Below are 24,072 nucleotides of genomic sequence, written 5' to 3'. Positions count from 1 at the left end.
GCAGCAGGACGCCTCGAATCTCCCGGGGGGGCCCAGGCGTCTGGCGGCTCTGGGAGCAGACCCTGCACGGGACCCTCTGAGCAGACCAGCTGGAGTCCTGCTGCACAGGATGTAAGGGACGGGGAGTGGGCAGGGAGTCCACCCATTCCTGTTAATTCTGCTAAATCACGCCTCATCAGACCAGACACGGATGGTGCCCACTGTGGCTGGGCGTCTGTGGGTGTCTGTGTTCCCTGACCAAGACCAAGGACAAGAACTTTATAGCCATTCTTTTGTGGTTCCCTTAACAGTAAGTCACTGGGGGTCCAATACAGCCCTTCTTATAATGAGAGCCACACTATAAAGAATTTTGATCCAGTAAGATTCACGTAAATGTGCGTATGCCGAGTACATCATGAGAAACACTGGGCTGGATGAAGTACAAGCTGGTATCAAGATTTCCAGGAGAAATATCAATCACCTCAGATATGCAGATGACACTACCCTGATGGCAGAAAGTGAAGAAGAACTAAAGGGCCTCTTGATGAAAGTGAAAGAGGAGAGTGAAAAAGTTGGCTTAAAGCTCAATGTTCAGAAAACTAAGATCATGGCATCCAGTCCCATCACTTCATGGCAAATAGATGGGGAAACAGTGGAAACAGTGGCAGACTTTATTTTCTGGGGCTCCAAAATCACTACAGATGGTGACTGTAGCCATGAAATTAAAAGACGCTTGCTCCTTGGAAGAAAAGTTATGACCAACCTAGACAGCATATTAAAAAGCAGAGAAATTACTTTGCCAACAAAGGTCCATCTAGTCAAGGCTATGCTTTTTCCAGTGGTTATGTATAGATGTGAGTTGGACCATAAAGAAGGTTGAGTGCTGAGGAACTGGTGCTGTTGAACTGTGGTGCTGGAGAAGACTCTTGAGAGTCCCTTGGACTGCAAGGAGATCAGATCAGTCCATCATAAAGGAAATCTGTCTTGATTATTCATTGGAAGGACTGACGCTGAAGCTGAAACTTTAATACTTTGGCCCCCTGATGTGAAGAACTGACTCATTGGAAAAGACCCTGATGCTGGGAAAGATTGAAAGCAGGAGGAGAAGGGGACAACAGAGGATGAGATGGTTGGATAGCATCACCAACTCAATGCACATGAGTTTGAGTGAACTCTGGAAGCTGTCGATGGACAGGGAGGCCTGGCATGCTTCAGTCCATGGGGTCGCAAAGAGTCGGACACGACTGAGAGACAGAACTGAACTGAAGGTTTCATGCATAACTCTGACTGGCATCAACACGATTCTCTAGCTTAAATAGGCGTCACCTGCATAATGCAGGTATCATTGTGGTAACACCTAAATGATACAGGCCCGGTTTACTTCACATCAACATGTCAGCTATAAAGACCAGAGAAAATCCCTTATACTCGGGGCTGAAGTGAAGACTGAGTGAAACTCTATGTCGAGCTTTGCGATGGATGCCTTGCGAGTTTTCGACAAGCTCTCCCCAGTACGAACGCCACTGCGCTTCTTGCAGCTGCTGCTGGTTTGTCTGGGGCTCCTCGGACCAGTCATTCACAAGCCTGTCTGTGTGTTTTTAAATAAGAAATGAACTCCCCACATTGGGGGAACCTTCTGCAGGATCTAGCCCACACGGCACGTCGTCCCATCTTGCCGAGCCTCCATCCCACCTTTTCCTTTTACTGCTCAAGGACCTCTGTGCACCACATGAGTCTCTGCTAGCATCTTTGGTCTCACATACTCAAAGAATTTATATAGACAAGCCCCGGATGCTAGAGCCAGCAGATAATTAAAGAGATCATTTCACCCACATTCACTGATTAGAGCCAAGTCACCGTCGGATAGAAGCACTAGGAATCCAAACCTTCTCCCTAGAGGGGACTTCCAGAAAGGACTGCACTTCGGGCATCTGCTAAGGGAGCTGGCGGGAATCTCAGGCCCACGCCGAGTAGGTCCTGCTTTGTCAGAGTTGAGGGAGGCGTGCCGTGGGCCTTAGAGAGATGGCCTTTCACAGCTGACAGCCTTCCTCCACCAGAGCACAGAACCGGCCCGCTGCTGCCACACGGCGTTCTGCGCCCCAGCTTCCTGGTAGAGGAGACCCGCGGCAGAGCTATTGAGACAGCACCAGCCTCATGCAGGGGAAAGGCGTTGGGTCAGTGGTGGGGAGACAGGCACTGCAGCAGCTCGCTGGACACGGGGCAACCTCATCTCCACTGAGTTTGGTGGCAAGAGGTCAATCGGACATAACGCAGGAGCAGACTCTAGGGCTGGGCTTTCTGGGAGAGAGGGATGTTCAAGAGGAGTCGGTTCACTCAGCAGGAAAGAGTGAGGCCAGCAGATGACTCGGCCTGACTGGGAAAAGGGGGTGCTACCAGGAACGGGGCTGTGCACGGCTGTCTGTCTTTCTGGCTCCTCATGTTGTTCCTTCCTTTTCTTCAAGACTTTTTCTCCACTAGAGAAACTTTAAAAACAAAATTCCTATCCTGTTGCATTTGAATAAACAAATTTACCCTCTGCAAGGTAGCAAGTAGGGATCATTTAAAAGGGTAAAATGTTAAACAAAACTTTGACTTCACTTTTAGAGCCTGTCAAAGGGTCCTCCCAAAACTGCTGTTTCATGACAGACGATGCATGTTTCTCAGGAGATTTTAAAAATCAGAAATATAACACTTTCTGGATTTAAGGAATGATAGTATTTTGTATCAATCATCAGATTCTGAGATGTGTGATTTTTAACAGAGGGGGTTGTCTCAGATTCTCCTGAAATGAGGTCATTATACATTTTAAATACGTTAATGGATATGTTAGCTGATTTAATAAACAAAAGCACAGAGAAAAGATGGATAAAGAGGATGAGAACTCAAAATTCAAAACAACTTCTGCTGTAAATCACACTTGAAAAATCTGTCTCAGGGATTTCTTAAAGTTAACTAACAGCCAGAGAGCAGTCCACTTATCTTTTTTTGGTCAGAGAGAGAAATCCTTGATTTTTCTGAAAAAAAGTTGCTCTTGATTCAACAAATCAGAAGAGAGCTAAGAAAAAGTTACATCTTCCTAGGAAAACATTCTAGAATTTTCTGTGTCCTGCTGGTATTCATTATAGACCAGGTTTGGGGACGTTTCCCACCGTCATCGGTCATCGGGGAGTGTCCACGCTGGCCAATGTACAGCTTACGTACTTGAGCCCCGTGGTCTCCGGTGGGCCAATTAAATTCTCAGGGAATGAAGTTATCAGGAAGGATAGAGCTCGATTTCTACCATCGCTCGGCCATTCTCTCAGTCCGGTCTCTATTCCTAGAGGAAGAACCCGTGTCTGGCCAGGCCCCCGCGCGGGTAGTTGGATCTGGCCTGTCTCCACTCCCCACTCCCCTCGCGACTTCCGCAGGGGGGTGCTTTTCACTTTCACTCCATGGTGTTGTCGTTGTGCGGTGTGGGGACCACCACACTCTGCCAAGCGAGTCCTAACCCAGATGGTGTATCTAGGGCATGGGCGCGATATTCCTGACGCTGGCACAGAGTCTGGAAGAGGGCTTTTAGAGTGACATCGTGATGTTTGCAGATATAAAGGGAAACTTCTGTCATGCGGGAGTCTCCATTCCGTTAATTTTTCTAATTGCTACAGCATTGCTTTCTTGTTTAAGAGCATCCATCCTGGGGTCATAAAACTGGAGCCTTCGCTCCGGAGTGTTGCCACTGGGTCCTGAGGAGCTGGGTCCCCCAGAGTGTCTGGCCTCTGCCAGCGGCTCCATAGGCTTGAGTTTGTAAAGAAGGAATTCAGTGTTATGAGAGAAAGCCAAAGCAGGGAAGCTGCAGTGCGGTTGCTGTGTTGGGATCTTACGAGCAGAACAGGGGGATAACGGGATGAGCAGAGCGGTTCCGAAGCAGGCTGGAGTGCCGGCCGTGGGGGCGTGCGGGAGGAGGCCTGAACCGCCTGTGCGGCGGAGAGAAGGGCCCGGGACCACTTTCTCTGGGGCCGTGTGCCAGCCAGGCCGCAGGTCCACAGGCTGAAGGCCGACGCCAGCTACTCGGGACCCCACAGCCCATCTAAGATCAGGATCAAATCAGGGAGTGTGGGGTGCGCTGAGAAAAGACCAGCAGAACAGCGCGTTTACAGTGAAGTGCACAGAGCCGCTGGAAAGGTCGAAAGACAGGTGCAGCTCTGGCTTCAGGAGCTCCCCAGCATGGAGATGGCATGGAGAGCCACTCGCTACGGAGAACTGAGAACCGGAGGGGCCCCAGGCAGGAGGGGCCTTCTAGGCCAGAGCCGTGGGACACCCGCCCCGTCCTCTCCTAAAGCGCAGTTTAAGCAACTCTAAATTCTGGGAGGGCATTGATCTGGCTCTGGCAGGATCTATGAGGACAACGTAAATTAATGTTCAGTTGACCAAAGAGTTCATTCAGGTTTTTCTGTAAGATGTTGCGGGAAAAAAATGGAATGAACTTTTTGGCCAACCCAATAAAAGGGAGTTGAAACCAATTAAAGTCAATTTTATTATTCTTTCAAGTATATACCGTACTTGGGAGGTTTGTAAAATCGTTATTTGAGACAAAATGTTGTAATAAATAGACAGGAATTATTTTTCATAGGATAATTGTTTAGCCATAAATCTAACATATTTAATGGTGTTTGAGAACAGTTTGTCCTCTTGAGTTATTTAAACTGCCTGTGAAACATGACTAACACTATTGATTTGTCTGGCAGATGCTTTTTCACAGTTAATACAGATCTAAACTCCTCTCCCTGTCTCTTCAGCATAGTCGGAACTCCCACAGTGACGGAGGCCAGGCGTAGCTGCGCTAACATAAGCGGCGCTAGTTCCCCCGCCATCTGAAAGAATCTTCTTAGATTGGCTGTTCAGACTTTAAACACATATACGGCTTTAGAGAAGACAATGAGAGAAACACAAGTGATATTTCTTCTAACATATCCTTGGGTGTGTAACGCCGGAGAGGGGTGTTTGCCATGACCCCCACCCTAAGCTTTCCTCCCTTCCATCTTTCAAGTCAGGTGACAGGTCCACCCAACTCAGGCCTTTACAAGAAGCTGCTAAGTCACGTCAGTCATGTCCGACTCTGTGCGACCGCATAGACAGCGGCCCATCAGGCTCCCGTCCCTGGGATTCTCCAGGCAAGCATACTGGAGTGGGTTGCCATTTCCTTCTCCAATGCATGAAAGTGAAAAGTGAAAGGGAAGTTGCTCAGTCCTGTCCAACTCTTCGCGACCCCATGGACTGCAGCCTACCAGGCTCCTCCGTCCATGGGATTTCCCAGGCAACAAGCTAGCCTGCCTTTTTCCTAGCACTGGTGAGTTAACTTTACCTCACTAACCCTCCTTTACTGTGTCTGTCTAGCTGTCGGAGCTGCAGCTTCCGGGTTTCCTGCATCAAGCACGCCACCACTGTGCTCAGAGCCACGCGTTTATCCGAGTGCCCCTCACCTACTGCAGCTGGAGCCCCAAGTGCCTCGTCAGTGTCCCATTTCCACATCTTTCCTCACCTTCACCTGGTGGCTCAGCTGGTAAAGAATCGGCCTGCAATGCAGGAGACCTGGGCTTGATCCCTGGGTTTGGAAGATCACCTGGAGAAGGGAAAGGCTACCCACTCCAGGATTCCGGCCTGGAGAATTCCACAGACTGGATAGTCCATGGCGTCATAGAGTCGGACACAACTGAGCCACTTTCACTTTCCCCAGCCCCAAGGCCTCATTTGCTGACACCCTGCCCCGACGATGACCGTGTTCATCATCGCCCGGCCCCAACGATGACCCCTGGATGACGTCCACACGGCTCCCCAAGCCCAGAAGCAGGTGTGATGTAAAAAGCACCTTAGTAACCACCAGACCCAGCTCCAGGTAGGCCCAGGGCAAGACCCACAGCGGGAGCCCCTGCACAAAGCTCATGAAGATGCCCCTGACGGAGACGGCACACAGAACTGGGTGCAGCCGCTCAGCCCACGGCCAAGAACACACTCTCACAGAAACTCAGAGAACAATCTGAGTAGCGGAAACTGCCCACTTTCTTGGTTAAGAGGTAAATGAGTGGATTAGCTGTACAGGGACCCCAGGCCTTTTTGTCTCTGGACACGCCGCCCCTGGCAGCTCACAGGCTGCTCCCGGTGACAACAGGATGGAGATCGGCTTCTCCCACATCCCTCGTGGACTTTTAGACGCACACACTCGGTTTGGGGAGGATGATTCTCTAGGGTTGAGATGTGCATTTCGTGGTAGGGAAGTGGGACATGTGGGTGGGCCAAAGCCAGTGGGGCCTCATCCCGGGGACCTGATCTGGTGACGACAGCCCACACAATCAGGGGGACACCTGGCCGGCCAGGGAGCCCCAGGAGGCTCCTGCTCCTGGTGTGGACAGGGCTCAGAAAGCTGCTTAGAGCCTGCCTGGAGGCCTGGCCAGACGGGGTCCATGTGCCTGGCAACAGCTGAGAGAATTCCAAGTCAAGAACAGCAGACCGCCCACCAGCAGTGGGCACAGGACGAGCCTGCAGACCGCCTGAGTGAGTGAGTCAGAGACGGCACCAGAAGGGCTATGAAAGGAAAAAGTCTCTCCACTTGCCTGACCCTTCCCAGCCACACTTTTACCCAACACTGAAGATTTTCACCAGGTCAGACCTCTCACCCCTGACCCCAGGGCGGGTACAACCCGAAGGTTAAGGAAAGATGCTCCTCAGGGTTTATTCAGTAGAATTAAGAAATAACCTCTACACTCACTTCTCTCCATTCGCCGCCAAGGGCTTAATAAATGGAAAAAGTGCCCGTCTCGTAAGTCACTTAACATCTGCAGTGACCTTTATTGTTCTTTCCTCCGCGTGTTAGAAACACGCCTTTGCTTCCTCATCTTGTTTTTATTTGTTCTGGTTCTATTGCGGATGAGTAATCACCGCAGTTTCCTCCAAGCCTCCTCCAATTTCTCCTCATTCTCTTAAAACAAATGGAGAAAGATATCAACGGGGCTAAATATTCTGATAAAAATCTCACTAAGACTCTGCCAAGTGGCGCGTCGCCGTTGCTCCCCGTGTCTTGCCTTTTGGGTGCCTTCTGTCCGTCCAGCATCTGATCTCGTCTTTATTTTAAGAAACAGTAAGCAAAGCATTCGTTTCACACTCAGTCCCTCGTGTCTGGTCAGGTTTTGCCCAGTTCCTCGTGAGTGATCCATGTCACATCTGAGATGGAGCCGCTGGTCCCCCGCATCTCGGGATTCCTGTGTCATGAAGCCTTAGGATGGAAGTGACTTGTGTGCTTTCAAGCGAGCTTGTATTTGCAACATCTTTTCCTCAATAAAACTGGACTTAACGGTCCATTTCTTTGTCACGCTTCTACAAAATGCAATTTTCTTCTAAAGGATTAGTCATCTTATTCATCTACAAAGTTAATATTTTAAATTTCATATTTAGTCATCAACCTCAACCGGTCAACTCATCAACTGGTCAAAACATAAACTAATGGAGCTCAGTCCCCGTGCCAGGCTGCTCAGAACAGTCCTGTCCATGTCCAAAATTCAACCCACACTTGGACAGAGTGAACCAGCAATGACGCTTAACTGTAAAGTCATCAAACAGCTCCTAAGAGCAAAAACATTGTTTAAAGTCCTCTACTGTGCACGGCACACCTGCCCTCACCTCCATGCAGCTTAGTCCTGGCCCAGCCCAGGGAGGCAGATGCCAGGGAGCCTCCGGGAGGTGGGCCCAGGAGCAGACGTCCCCGGGGAGAGCCGACCTTGGGCACCCGCAGGCCCTCAGACAGAGTGCTCCGTCCTAGAGCGCAGCCGGGCTGTGTAGCTTGCATTTCCAGGGCTGGAACACTAGCACTGCCTATTGTCTGCGGAAGAGCCCCGAAGGCCCAGTCACCCTGGGGGGAGAGTGAGCCCCACTCCCTGAGAGCCGGGCATGCTCAGCACAGGCGCCGGTCAGGATGAGTTTCCTCTGGGAAAGTGTGCTGGGCTGACGTAAGGGCCATTTTATGCTGCCTCGGGAAATGAAAATTAATTTTGAAAAGGTTTAGAATCTGCTAAAATATTGCTTGAGAAATTCAGGTGGTGCTTTGAGGGTTTCTAATCAAAGCAGTCAATCCCAAAGGAAATAACCCCGAATATTCATTGGAAAGACTGATGCTGAAGCTGAAGCTCCAATACTTTGGCCACCTGATGCAAAGAACTGACTCATTGGAAAAGACCCTGATGCTGGGAAAGGTTGAAGGCAGGAGGAGACGGGGACTGCAGAGGATGAGATGGCTGGATGGCATCACCGACTCTATGGACCCGAGTTTGAGCGAGCTCCGGGAGTAGGTGGTGGACAGGGAGGCCTGGCCTGCTGCAGTCTCTGGGGTCGCAAAGAGTCAGGCACGACTGAGCAAGTGAACAGCAATGGAAGTGAAGCTCTGCTGTGCCTGCGGTCGCTGTGGCCCTGAGGAGAGAGGCTCCTTGGCCACTGGCTTCCACAGGTCCTGTGCGGTGGCCTCAGTCATCCTCAGAGAGCCTTTCAGGTTAGCAGGGGCCATGGTCTCCACTGGGCTGAGCCGGGTGCCAGCGCTGAGGGGGTGCAACTGGTGGCTCTGGTTTGGGGGATGAAGCAGAAATGTGAGGAGGCCGCCTTCAGGCACCGGGAAACCTAAGACCCTTCACATTCACTCACCATCCTCGGGCCTGAAGCCCCTGAGAGCCAGCAGAGCGGCCCTCAACAGATGGAGGAGAGAGAGGGGCACAGAGAGTAAGGTCCCCTCTGTGGACTCACCTGCCCTCCGAGCTCTCTCTACCTGCCCTCCGTCCTTGAGCTCTTCCTTGTCGACTGCCTGTAAATACTTGATTGCTTGCACCATAGTGGTAACTAACAAAACCAGCGTCTGCCCATCAGAAGAGACTCAATGAAGTAAAAAGCCAGAGGAGAGTGGAAGCCTGAGGAGCCTGTTAAAATTGTCCCAGAGAGACAATAAGCCCCCCAAAAAAGTGCTTAAGTATAAAAGACACAAACGCACCAGTTAGAGGAAGTCATAAGCTCTAAAGCACAAAGTGACTTATTTTACTCTTTACATTTTAATATTTAAAATTAATATTAATTTAATTAATATTTAATATTTAAAATTTCCTTTATCTACCTTTCCCACCAACTCCCTCCAGGGTCTGGTTCCTCAACACAGATGGGGAACCCAGGTCTGAGGATGGGGGACCCAGGTCTGAGGCTGAGCACTTTCCAGGGGCCAAGAGCAGGCACCTCTCTGCCCACTGAGGCCTCTGCCTATGTCTCTGCAATGGGCGTGTGAGTGGCATCCAGTGGCCTTTAGCTGCCACATGCGGCTGTGTGTCTCTGCCAAGGAGAGAGGACAGGTGAGTTCTCCTCCTGGGCAGAGAGCCTGAGGTAGAACCAGAACAATGAGCTCCATCTGTGAGGTCAACCCCTCCACACTAGCAATCCCGTTGACTGAAGACACGCTCTGTGCCTCAAAGGCAGCAAGACCCCTGGGCAGATTGAAGTCTTCCAGTGTCTCTCAATACAGAAGAGTCAAAGGCCCAGAATAAGAAAAGAAAGGGCTTCCCAGGTGGCTCAGAGATATAGAATCCACCTGCCAATGAAGGAGACGTGGGTTCGATCCCTGGGTCAGCAATATGCCCTGGAGAAGGGAACAGCAGCCCAGGTCTGTATTCCTGACTGGGGAATCCCAAGGACAGAGGAGTCTGGTAGGCTACAGCCCACAAACCTGCAGAGTCAGACATGACTGAGCGACTAAACAACAGCAACAAAGGAGAAGGAGCCCACTTAGCAGCTTAATTTGCAAACTCTTTTCCAGGTGCTCAGGGTGCTGTGCTGGCTGGCGGGGGGGCATCCTGGGGTTCAGCCCCCAATCTCAGAAGGACCACGTGGGGCACTGGCCGGAGCCTGCAAAGCAGCACTGGGTGCCCCAGACGCCGTGGGAACACACGGGGCGGGCATCAGAGGGCAGTGTTCTCCCTGGGGAGCCATGTCCTCCACAGACAGCCAGGCCCACAGGAGGGCTGATGGGCAGCGTCCTGGGCTCAGAGACGCCCCGCGGCTGTGAGCAGGTGATCGGCAGAGCCCTGAGGAGTGGGGGAGGCTGAGGGGCCCGGGCCGGCCAGAAGTCGGGTAGACAGACTATTCCAAACGCCGCCGAGGTGAAGGGACACGAGTGCAAACCAGGCGGGACAGACCCGCAGACAAGGGTGCGGCCTGACACCTTTGCGGGGAGTCTCCCGCGCGCGCGGTTTTGACTCCTCTCAGGTATGACAGTCATTCGTGTGCGGCACATTGCAGGGTCAAAGAATGACCTCTGAGTCGAAACAACGGCCCAGTTCCCAGGAACTGATCCCTCAGGCTGGGCCATGGTGCCTCCGCAGGGCCAAGCACTGGCCCCCCAAGATTAAGTGACCACCTCCCCATAGTTAGTGTGAGCCTGGAAGTCCATGCTCTGTCCCACACAGCGTGTGGACGAACACTTGGCAGTCAGCAAACCACCAAACCAGTGAGCTGTGCGTGAGGACAGTATCAGCCTGGCTGGGAAAGTGAGTGACCGTTATTGGCTGAAACTTAATAAAGCTGCTTAAAATGAGAACCATGCCTTTTAAGAAGAAAACGCATCAGCATTGGGCTGAGAAGTGTCTGCCTGCCCACCATGGTGCTGTATTATTTTGGATACCGTTTTCCCCTCTTGACAAGAACAGCCTCCATCCAGGAGTTATTTTAAGACCTACTTGTTTTTCCCTAATAAGGATAATTATCTTCAAAAAAGCAAAATGATTAAGTGGTCATGAATGGTGCACTCCCAAACATCCACGATTGCAAAATGAGCTGACCTTTTCAGGGTTTGCGTAAAAGGGCTTGCGTGCCCGGGACTCGGGCTTCAGGGCAGGGCTGGGAGGGCACCTTTGTGGTGGCCGCCTGCCCGCCCTGCTCCTGTCGGCGGGCGGGTGTGGTCTCTGCTGCTCTGAGAACACCCGTTCCTGCGGTTCGCCCTGAAGGGCTGGGTGGCCTGTCTCTAGGTGGTCCGTCTGACCCCGACACGAGCCGGCAGTGACGTCACTCAGTGTTTCCCAATTCTGAGGGTCAGTGGTCCCCAGAGGATGAATGACCGCTGCAGCCTTTCAGCCTGGAGTGCAGCCCAGGTTCCAGGTACCGGAGTCCCCAGGCACAGCCCCCAGGAGGAGCCCGAGGGGCGCGTCTGTCTGTCGCGTGAACTAAGGAAGGTCTAGGTCTCTAACGAAGACCAGAGCTTGACCCCACATTCATTAACGGCATCGACATCATAAGGGCAAAAACCACACACAGCTTGAGACAGAGGTTAGGCAGTTTCAGATAATCAAGAAGGAAAACGAGCCCCTCAGAGACAAAGAGCAGATGGCCTGAAGCTTCAGCGGCGCGGTTAAGACGGGCGAAAGGGCGGACAGCCGCATGATGAATGTGCAGATTCACTCTTCCCTGGTAAGAAAACATGCCGTCCACTGGCGCTAAACCAGATTTCAGGCAAGGGAGGGGGCCGGAGGACACCCCTGGGCACTGCTCCTAAGGCCGAGACACGCACACATAAGGCATCACTCTGGGAATCTTCTTCAAGGGTGTCTGCACCTTCAGGGTCTCTCTTCCTGCCCTTTCTCACCATCCCCCTCACCCTGCCCCAAGATCCGGGGAGCACCCTGACTCACGAACGTGGCACCCCGGCTAGCGCTCACACAGCACCGTGATGTCAGAGGCCCCGCCACCTGCCCTGGAAGGAAGGTGAGGTGGCAAGTGGTGAAAACCTGAGACCAGCGGCTTGGAGTCAGCACCGGGCAGCGGGCACAGTGATTCTGACACAAACCGGACCAGGTCCCGCCTTCCCCGCCTCCTGTGTCCAGCGCCTTTGTTCCAGGCGCCGTTGGCAGGGTACAGAGGTGGTCAGATGACCCTCCCGTCTTCTCTGCCTCTGCTCACGGGCAGAGAAACATCTCTTTCAGAATCTAAAACTCTCTTTATGGATTCAACGAATACACATTAAGCAAGGGCGACCACAGAATTTTTCTAAACAACAAGCTATCCAGACCGCGTGTAAGACCAGCACGCACCCTAAAGGAGAGGTGCCGGAGAAAAGATTCTCATGGTCTCTGAGGCTTTGATGAAACAGACACCGTCTGGAGGCATTTAAGGGGAAAAAAAAGAAGACGGAAATGAGACAAAACAGCAACAAGCTTCGCAGCATCCTGCCGAAGCCACTGAGCCCACCCCCGACGCAGGAGCCGGGTCTCTCACCCCACAGTCTCATCAGACGAGCTGCGCGGCAGCAACCCAGCTGGGAGGCCATGCCCCTCAGCCAAGTTCAAGTGCACCTCAACACCTGGAAGACCCCCGTCCAGGCGGGACTTCAAGGTAACAGTCGACGCCACCCGTTTCGGTGTCTCATGGACGCTCACAGGATTTTTGATGAAAGAGAACAGCCATAGAGCATTTCAGTGAATGCCATTTGTAACAATTACAAGGTCAAACACTGCCCCTCTTAATTTGAGATCATCCTTCACAACCAAACTCGCTTGAGCTCCTTCCCCCCAAAACCCGCAGGAAAGTGCAGAGCAGCGGCCGGAGCCCAGCCCAGCCCCGGGCCCACTCACCTTGGAGCTGGCGGCTCTTGTACAGGTCCCGCGTTCTGGCAGGATGAGCCCTGGCCGTATTGTCGCATTTCGGTTGCTCGTACCTGGGAGGAGGGAAGGAGAGAGACCAGCTGGTTTGAGACTCTGAGGCGGGCTTGCCCCGGGTTCCCTCTCGCTCACACAGCAGGCTTCCTGGGCCCTGGGACACACGGGGTGTCCGGCCATCATGTTGCAACGTCCGGGATGGACCTTTGGTGACCTTGCAACAACTTAACGTCTTCTTCACAGCCCATAAGGACACACACGACACCCCGGGCTCTGTCTCTCCATCCCGTCTCTGCAACACGTCCTGTGCAGGGGACACACCGCCCGCCCAGGACCAGGCGGGCAGGGGTCGGAGGAGGGGAAACGCCGGCATCGGCACCAAAGTAGGGGTGGGGGCGCAGGCACTCACCCCCACCCCGGAGAAAGCAAAGCCGCAGAGGGAACCTCAGGACTTTAGAGAGACGCAGCACTCAAGGACCAGCACATCCCCAGCCTCGCTCGCAAAGCTGCAAAAGGTTGCCTCCCTCCATGTCCAAACAGGAAAAGTAAGAGCTCCGTTCTGGCCCTTCAGAGCTGACAGGAACTGGGGGGCCCTGGCATCGAGCAGGCAGACAGGGTGGCTGCAGTTTACTTCAAGTCAGGGAGCAGGCACTCAGGGGACCCCAGAAAGGACCATGACTCTGCACTGACCTGCCAGGTGTGTTCCAGACCCCGGCCCAGGTGGACAGCTCATGAGCATCCCCCGAGCATCCCCCGTGGGGCCTCCCTCCAGGCTCTTCATAAACGCCCCTCAGGGGGAGACACGGGCAGACCCAGGCCACCCGGCTCGTGGGGTCTCTGACAGTCCCCAAGGATGCCTGTGAGAACCTGCCCTCCAGGGCACCTGAAGGAGCCACGGGGGTCAGGAAGGCTTCCCGGAAAACATGAACAAGTCGAAGCAGGTCGGGGGTGGGTGCGGGCGGGACAGTCGGGTTCTGGGGGCCGCTGATTCTCAGGGAGTCAACAAAGCCCCTCAATCCTCTCTCCTCCTGCAGCCCAGGGTCCTTCCCACGCTCTCAGGAGACACAAGGTCACGCTTACTTCACAGGGTATTTCGGACTCTTATTTCCCATATTCCTGTCCTCCTACCTGAGAAAATGAAAAAAGAATGAGGTTTCTCTCCAAACGGAGAGCTTCTCAGAGGCCCTGCCTGGGGCTCAGGGAGCCAGCTGGCCATGAGGGGGTGTTCAGCCCGGCTGAACACAGCCAGGGAGGGCTCCGCGGGCTCCTCTGGCCCTCACACTCTGAGCGGCCTCTTTGATACCAGAAAACCTAGCACCCCACTCACGCAAACTTAATACGCCTTTTCAAAAAGTTGTTTTTGAAATTAAAGCATTCCTGACACACTTTGGGAAACAGTCACATCATCACGTTTTCACCAAAAGCCATTAACACACTTTCTTTGAAATGCAGTGGAGTTCAGTGCAGTTGGCATTGAAGTCACGTCACAGGAAAGTGAACGGGGGTGAAGGGACCTGTTACCCACCTGGTGTCCCCTCTCGCACCTGTGGCTGTGACAGGCAGGTGAAAGCCAGAAATTCACCAGGGGGACATTCGAGAAAGAAATTTCATAACTGAGAGATGGCTGAGGGCTCACTGTTACGCCTGTTCAATCTGGGGAAACTGAACCCATGCTCAAGATTGAACAACGGCTGTTTCAGACTCCAGGTGAGTATCTGTGAGGCTTGGGAGGTTGGCATTGGTACCCACACCAGAGCTGACACCTTCACAGCCAGCAGCCCATGAAACGCCAGCTCCAGGGAAAGGACATGCCAAGGCCCAGCTCCTGACCGAGCAGGCACAGCTGGGGCCAGGGCTCCCGGGGAGGCTGACCAGCCAGCCACTCCTGGGACGTCCCGCCTGCGAGGACCTCAGGCACGGGCTGTTCTGTGTGTCAGGATGTCGACTTTTAACACAGACCGTGTCCAGCCTGTGAAAGGCTCAGAGCCAGCACGCGATGATAAGAAAGCACATCACTGCCAACTTCATTCTGAGTCTTGAACCTCAGAGCAGCCTGGGAACTAGCCACACTGCACGGCCATCCTGGTTTGGCTCCACATTTGGGCAGGAGGTCTTAAGAATCCTAGCACTGTGCTTACATTAAACCATGTATGTTTAAAGGGCAACATCCCGCTCCTTTTGGAAGAATACCGCTCAGTCATGTCCGACTCTTGGCGACCCCATGGGCTGCAGCACGCCAGGCCTCCCTGTCCATCACCAACTCCTGGAGTTTACTCAAACTCAAGTCCATCGAGTCAGTGATGCCATCAGCCATCTCATCCTCTGTCATCGTCCCCTTCTCCTCCTGCCTTCAATCTTTCCCAGCATCAGGGTCTTTTCCCATGAGTCAGTTCTTCGCATCATGTGGCTGAAGTACTGGAGCTTCAGCTTCAGTATCAGTTCTTCCAATGAATATTCAGGGTTGATTTTCTTTAGGATTGACTGGTTTGCTCTCCTTTCTGTCCAAGGGACTCTCAAGAGTCTTCTCCAAAACCACAGTTCAAAAGCATCAATTCTTTGGCACTCAGCTTTCTTTACAGTCCAACTCTCACCTCCATACCTGTCCACTGGAAAAACCGTAGCTTTGTCCCTAGGGACCTTTGTTGGCAAAGTAATGTCTCTGCTTTTTAATATACTGCTTGTCATAGCTTTTCTTCCAAGGAGCAAACGTCTTTTAATTTGCAGAAACGACAATCTCAAGAAACAGAATCGATGCCTTTGAAGGCTCAAAGAAAACCTGCTGTGTTGACATCCATCACCACACTTTTCAATGGTGTTTATTTCAACTTATTTTATGTAAAAGAAGAACATCTCTTGATTGTCTGGTTGCCCATCAGATCCCAGGCTCTCTGCCAGGGAGAAATTCGATTTCACATTCACATGGCCAGTGAGACGTGTGGGCCTGCAAGCCGGGAACAGGGCCCTCAGGCAGTTAAGAACCACCTTCAGCCTGATGCCAGGTAGACAAACCCCCATCCGCCGTCAAGAAAGTGGAAGAGAAATCCCTTGGTTCTGAGTGCTAACGTAGCAGCTGGCAGTCAGCTTGGTCCATGCTTAACCCGATAGCTCATGCCGGCTCTCCGCACCATCGGTTAGTGACCAGGTGGGAACCCGCACCTCCTCCCTGATCATATCCCACCACGCGGGGCCTGGGCTCACACAGGGGCCTGGGATCCAGTTCACAGGGGCTCAAGATCCAGCTCACAGGGGCCTGGGATCCAGCTCATGGGGGCTCGGGATCCAGCTCACGGGGGCTCGGGATCCAACTCATGGGGGCTCGGGATCCAGCTCATGGGGGCTCGGGATCCAGCTCATGGGGGCTCGGGATCCAGCTCACATGGGCTCAGAATCCAGCATATGGAGGCTCAGGCTTCTGCCTGCCAGTGATCTGGCCATCTCAGCCAGTTTTCACTCAAAAAGGCAGAGGGGCCAGGAGGTGCATCAGCGCCCGGACGGACTCGTGGTTCGCCCTGACGACCATCCCATCTGGAAATCCCGCCCTGCAGCTGCTCTCTGCTCTATGTGTCTACTGTCCTCGGTACAGGCCTGTAACAAAATGTGTCCTTTGTAATGCAGTCACCTGGCAGGACGACACAAGGAGAGAGCTAGCTTATAAGGACAGTGCGCTTTATGGCTGCTTACTATTCGATTTTAAAATTCTTGTTCCCCATTAGAAAATACAGAGAATGACTGGTGGAGGGGGATGTGAACTGTCTACCCAAAATAAATCACAGCTAATCTCCCTGGAATGGCTTATTTCAGAACGCTACAAGAAAACAGCATCTATGCAACAGACAGTATTTAAGTAGAAACACAGGAGGCTTTCTGCAACCTTGCTGCCCTTCACAGTAGAAGCAGGGCTGTGAGAGGGTGGGGGAGGCTCACACATACGATCAGATATGCCTTAAAGCTGATGATTTTGACGGACTCCCCAGCATGCAAGACTCCCTCGAAATCAGTTTAACCCAAATCCATTTTTCTTGCTACTGATGGGTTTAGCCATAGTCATATGATCCAATTATGGCCAATAATCCATGAATTAAATCCACTAAGGGACTTTTGGAGAAGGAAATGGCAACCCACTCCAGTATCCTTGCCTGGAGAATCCCAGGGACAGAGGAGCCTGGTGGGCTACAGTCCACGGGGTAGCAAAGAGTTGGACACGACTGAGCGACTTCACTTTCAAGGGGACTTTTAGGAAAGGTGATTCGGCTCCTGAGAGAGATGGGCTGTGTGTCCTCTGAGTACATGGTGTCTGAATGAGATGCCGGGATCCCTAAAGCTATCTTGTGACCACGAGGGGCGTCTGTCCAAGGGCAGTCACAACACAATGAGGACGTGAGAGGAAAGTTTTGAAGACTCCGTGTCCTCGGTGGTGTCACCAAGATACAGAATCCACTGAAAGGAGATTCTTCCATCTCTGCACCTCTTCTTTAGATTACACGGTCCCTCGCTGTTTACGCCCATTTGTAAGATTTATCGCTACTACAAATGAAGAGCTTCCTAATCCACACAGCCCATCTTGTGGTCAAAACTGAACTAGATCCTGGCTCTGAGACCTGCAATGTGGGGACCGCATTCACCCCTCCAGACTGCCACCTTACCCCAAAGACAGCATCGGCTTGCTCCTCAATTCCTCAGGACCTGACTAAAACGTCAACATTTTGGGGAGCCCCCAGCCACTCCATGGAAGTTACACCCCAACGTTGTCTCTCTCCATTTCCTGTGTGTTTTCTTCCAGCACAGTGGTCGGGGGCCGGCACAGTGCTCACATTCAGCTCATCTGCCCACGTGTCTTGTTTACTGTCCCTTTCCCTCCATCAGAATGGAGGCCCCGTGAGGCCCAGACTCTGGTCTCTTTTGTTCCCTGTATGTCCCCTAGGGTGGCACCTGCAGCGTCGAGGGATTCAGACTTTTGGTGAATAGAAAGCGAATGGATACAGGGCGGGGGCGTCTCGAGCTTTCGGGGGTGATACAGGGCGGGGGCATCTCAGAGCTTTAAGGGGTGATACAGGGCGGGGTCATCTAGAGCTTTCAGGGGTGATACAGAGCAGAGGTGTCTCGAGCGGTCAGGGGTGATATAGGGCGGGGGCATCTCGAGCTTTCAGGGGTGATACAGGGTGGGGGCGTCCCAGAGCTGTTGGGGTGATACAGGGCGGGGGCGTCTCGAGCTGTCAGGGGTGATACAGGGTGGGGGCATCTCGAGCTTTCAGGGGTCGCACCCCTTCTGTGCTGAACTCTGTCACAAGTACAACCCGCACTGCATGGCCTTGGGTGCCCTGGGGTGGCCCCGCCCACACCCGGGTTCTGACCGCTGGGGCCTGGTCTGGCCAGGTGGAGTGAGGGGAGGCACACCAAGGAACCCCAGGGAAGGCCTCCCGTGGTGTCAAGAAAAGCCACACCGTGTTGTCAGGGCCACGTGATGCTGCTGGAAGCCAGGATGGAAGCGAGGCCAGAGCGAGCTGGTGAATTGGAGATGGAGAGAGGAGACAGAGAAGAGGCGGGCAGGGCCTGCGGACCACCGCGGCCGCCATGGGAGGAGCCCCACGGGCACCCCCAGCAGGGCGCGGGGCCCACAAGGGACCCCACTCTGGCCCGCCACGTCACCGCCTCAATCCTGATGGTGTCAGGGTCGCGACAGCCAGCATCAGGGAGAATAAATAAACGAAGCACAATTGGGAGAAAACCCACACCTCTAATCTGAAGCATCTTCTCCCCAGGGTCTAATCTAAGTCTGCTTCTTGAAATTCAAAGAAGAGGGAGTCCCTCGCTCCTGCAGGCAAACATAGGGGAAATGAGAGCGTGGTGCTGGGCTCTGATAACATCTGGGCAGAATGAAAGGAGGCTGGATGCTTGTGTTTCCCGTCCAGTCATAAGGTAAGTGTTCGCAGGTTCTGAGGGACAACGTGCTGAAGCTGGCCTCACCCTCTGGGCCCATCTGCACAGGCCTGGCCTTGACAGGCTCAGGACTCCACTGGCTGGTGCTAAGGGAACGTCCAGTGGCTCATGCAGCCCAGCCTGGGGAACAAACCCCCCAACTTAATGCACTGTCCCCAAGCCAGAGTGTGAAGGGTATGCAGACGTCACTGTCCAAGAAAGGTTTCTCAGAAAAGAGCTCTCCCTGCAACGCACACGTGCTTAGGAACCAAAGAAGCGATTTCACACACAAAACTGCGGGAAGATGTGTGTCCTCTTCAGATTTGAAACCATCTCCTACAACTGCGGTGGAGGGCACCCTGGCCCCTGTCCTGGACACCCCCATCCCGACGGCAGGGCCCCCATGGAGCCTGGTCTCTCCGATGAGTCAGACGGGCTCCAGGCGTGCCTGGACCTTTCCAGCAGGAGACAGTAGCTGCTCACCGTCCCTCCAGCTCCTGGAGTCTGTGTGGCGTCTCCCCGTCCACACGCACGGCAGCCACACTTGAGAAGCTGGGGAGGTCTCAGGAGGCACAGGAGTGCTCACGCCAGGGCTGCTGGGGCAACCAGGGCTCATGTCCCTGTATGTAGAAGCTATTTTTATGGGCGTCCCTGGCGGCTCAGATGGTAAAGAATCTGCCTGCAATGCAGGAGACCCAGGCTCAATCCTTGGGTCAGGAAGATCCCCTGGAGAAGGGAATGGCAACCCAATCCAGTGTTCTTGCCTGGGAAATCCCATGGACAGAGAAGTCTGGTAGGCTACAGTCCATGGGGTCACAAAAGGGTCGGACACAACTGAGCAATTAACACATAGAAACTACTTCTGTACCAATGTATGAGAAATCAAAGGTCAAGTCATATAACCAATAGCTGCAAAAACACCCTCCCTCACATTCACACCCTTCCCATGATCAGGGAGCAGAGCTTCTCTTGGTGCTGTTATGAAATGACTTGCTTTGCTCAAACTCACACAAAACATGAGCGAGTAGGTTGGGTTTTGTTTCGAACCTTGACCTCAGCACTCTTTCTTTTTAGCTGTAACTTCAGGACACAGATACCTCTGGGCTACAGACAGCCAACTGGGCAGCCAGCCCCTTCACCAAAATCATGGACTAAAGAGGCTGAGGCGACGAGGGACACACTCTCAGCACCCGCCCAGCCAGCCCGGACGTCAGAGCCATCCTCCCCGATTGCAGCCTGCGCGAACAGGATGGGAGCACACCCTGCCTAAAGCGTCAAGCTCCGGTCCCGTCAGGGGACGCTCTGCCTGGGCCTCGCGCCCACGGGCGTTATCACCGCGCTGAGCAGCAGGGTGAGCTCGGGCCTCAGGGCCTCGAGTCCACGGCGGGCGGGAAGCCTGCGTTCCGGAGCTTACCTGGTGGACGTGCCGGGGATGGGGCGGCCGGTGTCCACCAGGACGCACCAGCAGTAGCCCGTGGACGGGTGGCACTGCACCGGCTTGTAGAGGCCGCCGTGGGCGCACTCGGGGATGACCACGTTGTCGTTCTTGGGCTGCCTGGCCTCCTCCAGGGCCGACTGCTGCTCCTGGTCGCACGAGGACACTGCAGTGGGGAGGAGACGGGAGTGAGCGCCCAGGAGATGGGGTGGGGCTGGCCAGCAGGGTCCCTGCGCTGCTGTGGCCGGCAGGGTGGACACCTTCCTCAGGGATCTGATGTCCCCGGGCTCCCGAGGCCACGGATGCGACCCGGACCCCAGCGACAGCCACGGCCCTCTGCTCTGGGTCCCCAGATGGAGGGAGGGCCGGGAGGCACCCAGTCCAGGGCCACCGAGTCCCCCCAAGAGGGTCCCAGGCGAACATCCCGCGCCGCCGTGCCCTGCCCGAGGGCTGCCTGAGGCCGAGTCTGCAGTGTGATCAACCCCAGAGGCTCCACTGCAAAACGGCCGCATGCCCGGAAATCGGTCAAGAGGAAGAGGCGCGCCTAGTCGGGGCAGCGTCACGGGTGGTGCAAGGGGAGTGCTGAAGCTCACCCGTAGGAAAGCTAAACAGTCACTCAATTCTAAGAACAAGCATTTCAATGCATAGGGGCTTCTGTCTTCCTATGTTAATAGATTCAGTTTCTTTTTTGCATTTAGACGTGAGGTAACTTAGACCTAGGGAATCCCTGGCTTGGGAAGATTCCCTGCAGAAGGAAATGGCAACCCACTCCAGTATTCTTGTCTGGAAAATCCCATGGACAGAGGAGCCTGGCAGGCTACAGGCCATGGGTTCAGAAAGAGTCAGACACGACTGAGCAACTAAACCACCACCACTGATTTAGATCCACCCTCTGCCCCGAATAGTTGACGGAGAATGTCTGAGAAGCATTAAAGGGGTCCGTTTTGCTCAGTGATCCTCAGAGGGTGATGAACTTGAGTCAAATAAAATGAAAGGTGAAGAACACTTCATCCCTCACTAGAAATCCACACGAGGTTAGAAATGTAATCCAGAGAACACTCGGCACGAGCCATTCTAAATGTTCTTCTTCTGCCACATACCCGGCATCGAGAGTTCACACCCGGGAACTAAGCCTTCCCCTCACTGCTGGTCAAGGATTCCAATTGCGGTGCTCGTTTCCAATGTCTCTCCTGGGGGTGGGGCGTCTCTGAGCTCGGCCTCAGAGGCAGTCATCTGGGACTGACCTCCCACCGCACGAGCCCGCACCCAGGAACCCAGGGTGACCGCAGGTCAAGGTTTTATCCCAGGACAGGCTCTCCTCACCTGAACTGTCTTCTGGGATCGAAAATGGTCTCTTTTGCTTTCATATTTCTCCATAAAAGGGAAAAGAAAACAACCAATACATTGAATGGGTGTGTTTTAAATATAATCTTTAGAGCAATTTTCTGCCTAGAAAGTAACTTTCCACAGTCTTAACCTGCTTTGAAATGAACTACAGTTGACGGGAATTTTGTGCCTGTCAATGTGACGTCAAACAGGTGGGAAAGCTTCCCAAAGCTGGGAAGGAGTGTGCTTCTGGGAGCGCACTGCCGTGGCTGCAGGCAGGGGCCTGGCACTCAGCAGGAAGGCCCCGACCCAGGTGATGACACAGGGGGCGCTGTCCAGATGAGGGGGGTGAAACACAGTGTGGCCCAAAGACCCTGTTTCATGAAGGCTGACTCCTACTTTCATTGTTTCTCCAGCCCTTAATGGAGAAGGAAATGGCATCCACTCCAGTGTTCTTGCCTGGAGAATCCCAGGGATGGCAGAGCCTGGTGGGCTGCCGTCCATGCTGTCACAGAGTCGGACACGACTGAAGCAATTTAGCAGCAGCAGCAGCCAGCCAGCCTTTAAAAAAAGTCTGGCATACCACAGGCAGACCATAAATCTATTGTGAGATAACTCATAGTGACGGCATCATTAGTTAGAAAACCACCTAGATTTATCTTACTCTAGTAGGTCCGTCTGCACCGTGAGGACAGCCACACACGTGACTGTTGTGACTGGTCAGCCTGCAGACTGTATCAGCAGATGCTGCTGCGGCTGGACCCCGGCACCCCTGCTCACGTCCACAGGTGAAGGTCACCTGTGGGTCCCCCCTTGCTCCCACTCAGAGGCACGCACGGAGCTTCCTGCCAGGCTGACCTCAGCCTCCTGGCGGTGGACAAGGAAGGTGGGGGCTGTATGGCCATGAGTCCAGGCTGAGGTTCTGTAGGGTGAGCACGGAGCCGGGGGTGGGTCTACATCTCACAGGCGTTCTGCAGCATTTAATGAGCAAGAGGGAGGGGGGAGACAGGGGCCCTTGGACGAGGGCTTGCATTTCTGTTCCTAATAGCAAGCACCTTGGTCCCTGAGACAGAGAAGACTTCGGGTCCTCAGCATCGGTGGAGGAGGCCCAGGCACTGCCCCGGCCACGGCCATGGTCCTTAGGGCAGTGTGTGGTCTGTGAGCATCCGGGCTGCAGGGGCTATGGGGACCCTGAGTGGTTGGCCGCCGCCTGCTCCCCAAGGCATCCATGCAGCTCCATTAAATTCCCTTTGACTTTGACTGACTATCCGGAGGTGGATATTTTTGAGGGGAGGGTCTGTAAGTTAAGAATCTTAACTAGCAGAGCTGTGACTGTGAAGCAGGTCAGCATCGGGATGGGGCGCTGGTTTCCATCGAGTGTCCCACTGCAGTGCTCAGCACACTCGGCACGTGCTGGCGGACAGGCGTCTCACTCGGCACCACTCCAGGTGCTGACCTGTCCGCGCAGCAGATGCCACTCTAATTTCAGCTCATCGCTAATACATACAAGTAATGAAAGCTGCTGCCTTTCTTACAACAGCTCCACCCACTTTCTTACAAACGTCATCCTGATTGCTTCCTTTAATCCCTGTACTTTTCTGTAGATTCTAGATTTTGCCCGGCAAATAGTTGTTCAGTCGCCCAGCCGTATCCAACTCTTTGGGACGCCAAGGACTGCAGCACACCAGGCCTCCCTATCCCTCACCAACTTCAAGTTTGCCCAAGTTCAAGTTCATTGCAAATAGGTAGATGCATAAATCAAACCCACCCCTGTGTTACACGGTTATCTTAACAAGGCATTGGCTCCAACTGTAACTGGGAAACACGTGGAATCAAAATGACCATGACTCGTCTTGCTTTCTAAACCGACAGAGGCGTTACTTTAGATCAGATCGCGGCGGGAACGCAGAAGGATGCAGGCTGAGCCACGTGTTTTCAGAGGCAACTGGGTCCTGCTCTTAGCAGTCCTTGGAGCGGCTGACCCGTTCCTAACTGGAGCCCCACACTCAGGAGGCTCAGCTGACGCAAGGGCTTCTGTTCCAGAAAGCTCTCCTGGAAAACACATTGCTTACTCTAACGTTCGCTTGGCCCTTTTTCAGAAGTTTTATTAGTGAACAGAATTTATGGTGTGATTGTCTGGGCACAAAATGCGTTTCATGCTCCATCCAAGGACATGCTGTATCTATAGAATGGGTTCTGGAAAATTCTCAAAATGGCCCTTTTGAGGATTTTACCTCATATTTGAAGGCTCATCGTGAGCAAAGTAGGATCGATTAAATTGACCACCTCTTAAAATTTGCTGAGACTGTTGTAAAAAATGGAAGATATTATTGCCAAGTCAGAAGAGATTTGTGTTTGTTTATATAAACATCCTGGCTGAAGTTAGAACTGTTAACTTATACAATTTTATTTGGTAAACCTGGCTCTGTGTGGGGAATTCAGTTTCTCCTATGGGAGAAATGCAATTACATTTTATGGCCATATGGAAGGAAGTAGATCTTCTTTGGTCAAACTCACGATGGCCCAAGGGAACCGAAGCTAAAGGGTGTCCCGCCTCACTGTTTAAAAACCGCCCTCCTCACAGGGACAGCCGAGCTCCGCCCCTTCTGGTTCCACGGGGGCCACACAGGATGGCAAGGGGAGGATACTCCTGGGGGGGTTCTCTCAGCACAGACGCCCTGCTCTGCACAGGACACCAGCTGCCCTGATGGAGGGAGAAAGAGAGCTGGCAGGGGGACAGAAACCAGCTGGGCATCTGGCACTGGGGGCTTTCAG

The 24,072-nt window shown here is 53.4% G+C and overlaps 1 protein-coding gene across 2 annotated transcripts in view; it reads right to left on the bottom strand.

The window, feature by feature from the left end:
- Nucleotides 1-24,072, bottom strand: part of SMOC2 (SPARC related modular calcium binding 2) — a 163,067-nt gene that overhangs the window by 26,121 nt on the left and 112,874 nt on the right. For both annotated transcript variants that reach the window (XM_018053484.1, XM_018053485.1), the window contains exons 8-9: nt 19,951-20,137; nt 12,597-12,679 (exon numbers count right to left, since the gene is read on the bottom strand). In XM_018053484.1, the coding sequence (XP_017908973.1) occupies nt 12,597-12,679; nt 19,951-20,137 (270 nt within the window). The remainder of the gene's footprint in view (nt 1-12,596; nt 12,680-19,950; nt 20,138-24,072) is intronic.

Source organism: Capra hircus, chromosome 9 (genome assembly GCF_001704415.2).
Source record: "Capra hircus breed San Clemente chromosome 9, ASM170441v1, whole genome shotgun sequence".
Classification (NCBI taxonomy): domain Eukaryota; kingdom Metazoa; phylum Chordata; class Mammalia; order Artiodactyla; family Bovidae; genus Capra; species Capra hircus.
The sequence above is the reverse complement of the archived record's forward strand: the minus strand, read 5'-3'. Positions and strand labels throughout refer to the sequence as shown.